The following is an 8,855-nucleotide window of genomic DNA, read 5'->3' on the forward strand; positions in this document are numbered from 1 at the left end:
GTGACGGCAACATGTCTTCCGACCTGTGTGCCACATGTTACAACTGCTTACAGCCAATAAAATGTGCCATTAGCATTCTTCTCCTACAAAATCAGCACTATATAATTTTTTCCAGACCGGACTGCTCTCCATTTCCTATTGTCTTTATTTTTTTCAAATTCTTACTTAGATGGATGACACAATTGCACTATTAATAGTAATATCAATGATTCAGATTTAATTAACTAAAGCATGGTCTTAACCATAGTCAACATAAAAGATATTCCATATATATATGTTCTCCCAAAAGATTTGACAATCCCATATATAAAAACTGCAATGGAGATTAAAATTTATTGTTTTCAAAGCCGTAAATAAAGCGAAACCCTTGCAACCAGTTGCTGGTAGAAGAAACCGTACCCTCAGCAACTACAGAATAATACTACAGGGAACTGAGAAAACTATATTATAGACATGATTGACTTACAACGATCATGCTTCAATCATCCCATTAAATACACACAAAAAAAGAATAGTACATCAAACTCTCATCATAATTCTGTAATAGCCAATATTCCCAATCAAAGAATATGATATGCATCCAGTTTTTGTTGGTTTCCAGCCTTTTGTTGATCAAAATGTAATCATCAAACTCTCATGATTCCATCAGTTGATGAGCCCAAGTTGACACCATTTGGTTGGTCTATACAAAAAGACCAAAAATTAATTAGTGAAGTTTTCAAAGAAATGAGAGTTGTAACTTTTTCTACTGCATCATCTACTGAAGGTGATGGAAAAAATATCTATTGTAGCCAAGAAAAAAAGTTGATAATTTAAAAAGAGTTTAATTTTATGGATGGACGGTGTAAAATATTTTTACGCAACTAAGCTACCTATGAGTTAATTACAAGTAAATTTTTAGGTGGTGAGCTTTACTCGTAATTAATAACCGTGTAAAAATGATAATTAATGCTAGCAGAGGTTAATCTAAATTGACAATGTAAATTTTTTAAGGTTGTCAGTATATATTACTTAAATCTATTTAAGAAGTGATGAGTTCTTTCTACATTGTTTAAAAGAAAATTTAGATGGAGATCTTACTTTGTGGTCTGTTGTAGAAGAAAAAGCATGCTCCAATGACAATGTAACAGAGCAGGAGGACTAATCCTTTGATATAATGTGATGTTCCATCCTGCAAGTACAATTAAAAGTGTCATTATGTAATTTTTATCTGATTAAAGAATATTTAATTATCATATGATAAATTGTTCGGACTCTCCCAAATGTTACGACACTTCCATCGAATCCTCCAAAAATACACTACATTTACAAAATCTAGCATTTTTGAAAAGTTCAAATAACATAGCTCTTAGGAATATTACACATAGCGGCCCAAAATTAATTACCTGTAAAGTGAAAGCTGTGACAATTATTGCCAAAGCAAGGGAGCCAGTCTCAAGAAGACTAAAATCAAGATCCATTCTCTCACCAATAATCCATGCGACAATTACACTTAATGGAACCTGAATGATGAAAAAATCACAAGATATCATAAATTAGGTCATACAGATAGTTGAAGTTTTATAAGGTGATCACTTAATTAGTTGAAAAATGAAATATGAAAACCTTTGATAAGTAAGATTACTTAATTCAATTAAAACAGTAGGAAATGAAGAAAGTTATTATATTGTGGGAAAAATAGTATGTCGACGATTTAAGTGGAATAGGTGAAATAAATGGATATAATTACATTGTAAATAGTTTTTTCATTATCTATGTATTTAATATATTGTAGTAGGTAATCTGTCAATATTTCATGTCACTAGTCTCACTTATTATGAATTAGTATTTATTTGTAGTTATCTTGAACCTAATAGTGTAACAAAATCTTTTACATTATTAGTGCATGGAAATTAAACTCTGAAATAAATTAGGTACATAAGAGAGTGAGATACTTACAACAAACATGGCAATTTGAGTTGCAGAGCCTAGGGCAACTCCCAGAGAAATGTCCTGCATTAGGCACCAAATCCACATTTAGGTTCCCTTAGCTTATTATTATTATTATTATTATTCAAATTCAACATACCAACTTATTTTTGAAAGCAAAAATGACAGCGCCAGCATGTTCTGCAGCATTTCCAACAATTGGTAGCAAAATAACACTAATGAAGCTCACTGAGATTCCCCAAGAATCTGATGCTGCCTGTTGTATTTTAAAGTCAAATAAATTAAATTGTCAAGACTTCATAATTAAAAAGAATATATATCTTTAATGATTATTAATTAGTTCATTAATTACTGACCTCAATAGTACCAACAACATATTCAGATAATAGAGCAACAACTGCAGTCATTCCTACCAACCATGCAAATGCACTCCAGAATCCAAGCACTGCTTCCTCTTCTTCGACTGTGTCATCATCTTCATTTTCTTCCTGATCATTATAACAATTTATAACTTAGTCAAATTCAATATGAATCGAGTCATGCAATAGCTAGCAACAACTAATGAAGGAGGATTTAACTTATATATACTAACAATGTAAAAAAAAAAACATTAATAAAAAATGCAGGCCGTGCACAACTAAAAGCATACCTTTCTCGGCCTTTTGGCTAAGATCAATTGTAGTATCTGTTCTTATCAGTTTAATATCTGATATGTGAGTTATTAACTTACACGATATTAACTCTATTTTTTTAGGGGGAATATCCATTAAGGTAGCTTGCTACTTGGACCTTTGCGCGTCGCTTTGGTGTTGCACTATAGCCAAAGCCTGGCGCACCCCACTAACTCTAATCCAAATTTTTGCACGGACCTTGCCTTATTTAAGGGGGAAGATCGATTAAGGTAGCTTGCTACTTGGATGTATGTAACTACCTTATTTATTAAGTAACCTTATAGACTTTATTACTGTGCATAAAACTTAAACTAGTGAATAATACTGAGACTTACAGCTTGTGCGTCAAAAAGTTGGCGGTGGGTCCATAACTGGAAAATTAGGTAACCGAGGTAGGCAATGAGCATGACAATGCAGCTGACTCTTGATAGAAGCAGTGTTGCTTTAGCTGTAACAGCAGCAGCAGCAGCAGATTCTCCAACTCCAGCATAACGAAACATCAATGGTAGCATATGACATAATAGCCCCAACAACAAAAGCAGTGAGTTCACGTCTGCTTGTTTCTGTTCAATCACATAAGTTAATCTCTTAATCCAAACACTAATATTGAGGGCTGTGAAAAATTTACAACTTTTCGGAAATGAAGGTTACCCTGTCATATTTTTGTTCCTTGGAGAGATTAGCAATGCCACCACAGAAGAGGGAGGTGCCAAGAACCAGAAGAAGGTTTGAAAGTATAGAGCCCAATAGGGAGTATTTCACAACATCTACTTTGTGTTGCGTCAGAGCAAGAATTGCTATTATCAGTTCCGTTGCGTTCCCACACGTTGCATTTAGAAGCCCTCCAACTGAACAAAAACACATGCACAATATTTATTAATTAGTCGGATCCCAAAAATAAAAAGGAACCCTAATACCTTTTATTAACACCACATTGAAAATAATTTTTTTTTCCTTTTTATGTTAAGTTAAAAGCATCAATTGATTTGTATTAAGTAAACAAAAAACAAGAAAAATGATCATCATGCAATTAAAGACTCAAAATACAGCTAAAGAACTTTTACATTATCAATATGCTCTTATATGTTATAACGAGTTATTTACCTTTATCATCATCTAGTTTACTAGATTACTCGGGGTAACTGTTGTTGAAGATGGTATAAAACAATTGTATATAACAACAACAACAACAACAACCCAGTAAAATTCCACTAATGGGGTCTGGGAAGGGTAGTGTGTAGTGGAAAAATTAAATTTATTTTATATATATATATATATATATATATATATATATATATATATATATATAATTTGTTCAATTTCCAGTTCCTAACATTAGGTCATCCTATGCTTTGTGGTCCTCCTGTATATATTTTCCTGGCTAAAAAGCAATCTCTTTGATAATACTAAAATTGTTATAGAGAGGACATAGAACTGCACTTCAATCTTATCTTCTCTTTATCCTTTATCTTTTTTTCTTTTTATTAGAGAAAGAATATATATTGGGAGTTCTAATTAAAATATTGGCGAGATAAACAAAGACAAGAATAAAAAAAGAGGTTTTTAGTTCAGATTTAAAAGAAAAGCTAGGAGAGGATCAAAATAAATGATAAATTAATAAGTACCTGTTGGACCAGTGAAGAAAGCTATTTGTCTGCAAATTCAACGATCAAAAACGGAAGGAAACAGAAAAATAATCAGATAATAGTAAATTAAATTAATAAACAAAATTTTGATTATAAAATAGGGACTCAATCGCCTTACTCTGTCAAAAAGCTGATCCGTTCAGCCAGTGGTGTGAGTCCAACTAAACTCAATCCAAAAACCCATGACTTAATTGTTTAAGAAAAAATAAGAAGAAGAATGTCAGTACAATGAAATAAATTAATGATAAGAAATAACTGAACTTGTGATTAAATAATAGCTTCTCAGATCCATATCATTCAACGGCTCTTTGCTTGTCCAAAATGAAAAATTTAATCACCGTTGGCAGCTATAAGCAGCTTAAAATACTACTCAAACTCCTAGTCATTTTTTTCCGTTTTGTGTTAACTAATGTGTTTCATTTACTGCATAACGTTATATATTAAATTGTGTAATCATCTCATCTAAAATTAATTATATTAAAAAATACAGTTTGATTAGTTAATTACTCTATATGTTTTATCTTCAACACACATTCTCAGATAGAACGCTTGACCTATATAGTAATTAGAGGGGTCATTGGCACCTAAAAGATTCCGCAAAAATTACACATATACATGTATATATCTTTTAAAAATAGTGATATATTAATAGTGACACCCGATATACAAAGCAAATTCTGGTCGAATGCAAAAGTACACCCCAAACGTTTAAATCTTGGGTCCGGCTCTGACTCTAATATCTAATATCATGTTAAATTTTAATTAAGCAATAGATAAAATGATCAAAATAATTCAATAAAAAAAAAAAAAAACTAATAAAAAGAAAAGAGAAGATGGCTTACTCTTCCAAAGTTTTGGTAATGAGCAAGAATGGCGAAAGGGATAGCAATGAAGAGCACAAAAAGTTTAGTTCCCAAAATGACCTCTTGAAGATTAGCAAGAACATCTCTAACAATGCTGCAAGGTACTTTCCGAACAAGGGTAAGATCGGATTTTTTTCTCAGAGATGATGAGGACACGTTGTGAGCTGTTCGGCTACGGCCATGTCCGTGCCTCATTTCTTTGCTTAAGGGCTTAATGTTTCCATTTTCTAAGAGCCATGTTTCAGCTGCTGGTGCTGCTGATGAAGCCATTGGTTTTGAAAAGTTAGTGTATTCTTTTTGTGTATTTGTTTGGTTTTTGTCGATGCTGATGCAAATAGTTTTAAATATGTAATGATAAGAAACGTAACTCAGAGCGATTACTATGGAGTATGAAGTTTTTTGAGTGTACTGTTATATTGATAAGTAGTGATAACTGTGTGTACGAGTACTGTGGCCTTGAATATGCATTATATAAGAAATGATTTGGAGCAAGCAATTTCCCCGAAGTTTCTGCTTTTGTTTTTTTTTTGAGATATCATTAGGAAAATATTTTAAAAAATATATATAACTTCTTTTACGAAACAAAAAAATCTATTACATAAAGGGGTGAAATTTTTGCAGGTTGTCCTTTTTTGTATCAGCCGCTTAGTAGATAGTCATTTTTCTACCGTTTAAACCACGGTCTAAATATTATTTTTGAGCAAACTAAAAATCTCATGATAAAATGTTAGACGACAGTCTAAATTTTTATAAGTTATTCAAAAGTTAGACCGCAATATAATATTTTGTGAGCAAACTGAAAATTATATGAGCAAATATTATACTTAAGCCTAACGTTGTCCGGAAGAGAGAGTTTTTCAAGGTTGCACAACATTTAAAAATAGAGACAAAATGTATACAGTGACTTAAAAAGGAAAAGAAATACCAAAGGAAAAGAGGATAATAAGAATCAAATATACACTAACTTTGTAAAAGACTTCGCTAGTACCACTAGATGTAATATGGCCAAATTTTTATAACATTTGTCATGACATAATATCTATTATAACAAATTTGTGGTTCATGACATTTGCCATGACATAATATCCATTATAACAAATTTGTGGATCATGACATTTGCCATGACATAATATTCATTATTAGGCCAAGGATTTCTTGCTATAAATAGAGGAGTTTCTCCTCATTTGAAAACACACAAATTCAAGAGCTTTTCACTCTTGTCTTTCTTTCTCCTCCTTTATTTCATTATAGAGTATTTTGTAAGAGAGTGAGTGTTGGGAAACACTTGTGTGAACCCTTTCTTTGGAGTGATCTTGTGAGGTTATTCTCTTGGGGTATTTGGGATTAATTAGAGTATTTACTCTAATTTTGTACTCTCTTTTGTACTCTTGTTGGTATAGTGAAATTGCTCCTCTCCGCTTGTGGACGTAGGTCACCTTGACCGAACCACGTTAAATTTGTGTCTTCTTTATATTCTTTAATTGCCGTTATTATCAACTTCCATTGTCTTTGTTATTGTCATTATACCGTTGTTTGGCTAAATTTCGCACTACCCGGGTTCCCGATCCTAATAAATTGGTATCAAAGTCAGATCTAACCGGGTTAGTTTAAATAGCCAAAATGACTCTAACAAAGTCGTATGTTGAGAAATTTGACCGAAGTGCAAACTTCAGAATGTGGCAATTAAAGATGGAAGCTATCCTAATTCAGGATGGCTTAGATTTGGCACTGTAAGGAAAGAAGAAGATGCCGGATAAAATGACGGACGAGGAGTTTGCTGTCATAGACAAAAAGGCAAAAGCATGTATTATTGTAAATCTTTCAAATGAGATTTTGCGTGAAGTTGCAGCAGAAAGCTCAGCCAAAGGCATATGGAAAAAGCTTAAAACCTTATATATGAAAAGAATAGTAGAAAACAGGCTTTACCTAAAGCAAAAACTCTACACTTTTCGTATGGCTGAAGGTACCTCTATACTTACTCATCTTGATACTTTTGATTCTCTTCTTATGGATTTAAGTAACATAGATGCTGAAATCAAAGATGAGGATCAAGCTGTGTTATTGCTTATTTCCTTACCCCAGTCGTTTAAACATATAAGAGATACTATGCTTTATGGAAAGGATAATATCTCTTATAAAGATATCAAATCTATTTTGAAATCAAAAGAACAAATAGATAGAGATATTATTGGGGAAACTAGTGGGAACCAAGGGGAAGGCTTATTCATAAGAGGTAGATCCAATAAGAAAGATTCAAGTAGTGAGAAACCTAAATCAAGGTCAAAATCTAGATACAGAAATGTCATGTGCAAATATTGTCATAAGAAAGGTCACATTATTTCTGAATGCTTTAAATTGAAAAATAAAGAAAAGCATACAGAAAAGAAAAATGAGCACAAAAATACTGACACTGCCGAAGCAAGTGTAGCTGCTGATGAGACTGAGGGAACTATTTTTTTAGCAACTAATAATAGTTTCAAATCTAACAATGAGTGGATTTTAGATTCGGGTTGTTCTTATCATATGTGTCTCAATCGGGATTTATTTACCACATATGAATCTATTGGAGGTGAAGTTGTCTTGATGGGCAACAATGCTGCCTGCAAAGTTATTGGAAAAGGTACAGTCCGAATCAAAATGCACGATGGTGTGGTGAGAACTCTCACCGATGTTAGACATGTTCCTGACTTGAAGAAAAATCTTATCTCTTTGGGCACTCTAGAATCTCTTGGGTGCAAGTACACAGGTGAAGGTGGAGTTCTGAAAATTTCTCATGGTGCTCTTGTGATCATGAAAGCACGCAGATCTGGTACGTTGTATACTCTTTTGGGATCTACTGTTACAGGTGATGCTGCAGTTTCAATATCAGATAAATCAGATTCTGACATCACCAAATTGTGGCATATGCGATTGGGGCATATGAGTAAAAAAAAGGTCTTTCCATCCTCAGCAAAAGAGGTCTCTTATGTTGCCAAAGTACAGGAAATATGGAGTTCTATGTACATTGTATGTTCGAAAAACAGAAAAGAGTTAGCTTCAAATCTCCAGCGATTCATAGAATAAAAGGTACTTTGGATTACATTCATTCAGATCTTTGGGGTCTTTCACGTACCCCATCAAAAGGTGGTGTCAGGTATATATTAACTTTCATTGATGATTATTCAAGGAAAGTTTGGGTTTATTTCCTGAAAAATAAAAATGATGTTTTCTTAAATTTCAAACAATGAAAATTTTTGATTGAGAAGCAAACAGGAAAACAGGTTAAGCGGCTTAGAACAGATAATGGCTTGGAATTTTGTAATGATGAATTCAACGAATTTTGCAAGAATGAAGGAATTGCTCGACATCGTACTATGAGAATGACACCTCAGCAAAATGGTGTGGCAGAAAGGATGAATAGAACTATTTTGGAAAGGGCTCGTTGCATGATTTCAAATGCTGGGTTGACAAACGCCTTTTGGGCAGAAGCTATCTCTACAGCTTGTTATATTATCAACTGAGCTCCTTCTGTACCTTTGAACTTTAAGACTCCAGAGGAAGTGTGGTCAGGTACTCCTGCTAATTATTCTGATTTAAAGATATTTGGTTGCCCTGCATACATGCATGTAAATGATGGAAAATTAAAGCCAAGGACTAAAAAGTGCATTTTCCTTGAGTATGCATCTGGGGTGAAAGGATACCGACTATGGTATTCTGATCCCATGGCACCAAAATTTATAATTAGCAGAGAGGTAACCTTTGATGAA

At 33.1% G+C, this 8,855-nt stretch overlaps 1 protein-coding gene and 1 non-coding gene across 3 annotated transcripts; one reads left to right on the top strand and one right to left on the bottom strand.

Moving 5' to 3' along the window:
* Positions 1-305: 305 nt before the first annotated feature.
* LOC107798427 (vacuolar cation/proton exchanger 3) lies at positions 306-5,662 on the bottom strand. 2 transcript variants are annotated; one of them, XM_075232047.1, is made up of 11 exons: positions 5,089-5,662; positions 4,365-4,432; positions 4,226-4,254; positions 3,252-3,448; positions 2,936-3,163; positions 2,282-2,417; positions 2,069-2,181; positions 1,939-1,992; positions 1,386-1,502; positions 1,081-1,171; positions 306-682 (listed from the first exon to the last, which is right to left on the bottom strand). In XM_075232047.1, exons 1-11 carry the CDS (start codon positions 5,377-5,379, stop codon positions 627-629), a joined length of 1,380 nt encoding a protein of 459 aa, XP_075088148.1. In that variant the 5' UTR covers positions 5,380-5,662; the 3' UTR covers positions 306-626. The 2 variants fall into 2 exon arrangements, with proteins under 2 accessions (XP_075088148.1, XP_016476937.2); XM_016621451.2 differs by having other exon boundaries at positions 2,069-2,185; positions 2,286-2,417; positions 5,089-5,601.
* On the top strand, positions 2,575-2,770 carry LOC142174287 (U2 spliceosomal RNA). The gene has a single exon (XR_012703577.1). It is a non-coding gene; the product is annotated as a U2 spliceosomal RNA (small nuclear RNA).
* Positions 5,663-8,855: the final 3,193 nt, after the last annotated feature.

Source organism: Nicotiana tabacum, chromosome 2, assembly GCF_000715075.1.
Source record: "Nicotiana tabacum cultivar K326 chromosome 2, ASM71507v2, whole genome shotgun sequence".
NCBI classification, from domain to species: Eukaryota; Viridiplantae; Streptophyta; class Magnoliopsida; order Solanales; family Solanaceae; genus Nicotiana; species Nicotiana tabacum.

What these genes read in the sequence shown, in the direction of transcription:
- LOC107798427 (XM_075232047.1), bottom strand. Translation starts at nt 5,379, where the DNA reads ATGGCTTCATCAGCAGCACCAGCAGCTGAAACATGGCTCTTAGAAAAT. An exon ending in CGGATCAGCTTTTTGACAGA is followed by an intron (nt 4,255 to 4,364) that starts GTAAGGCGATTG and finishes TTGAATTTGCAG; the next exon opens with ACAAATAGCTTTCTTCACTG. An exon ending in TGTTGGTACTATTGAGGTCA is followed by an intron (nt 2,182 to 2,281) that starts GTAATTAATGAA and finishes TACAACAGGCAG; the next exon opens with CATCAGATTCTTGGGGAATC.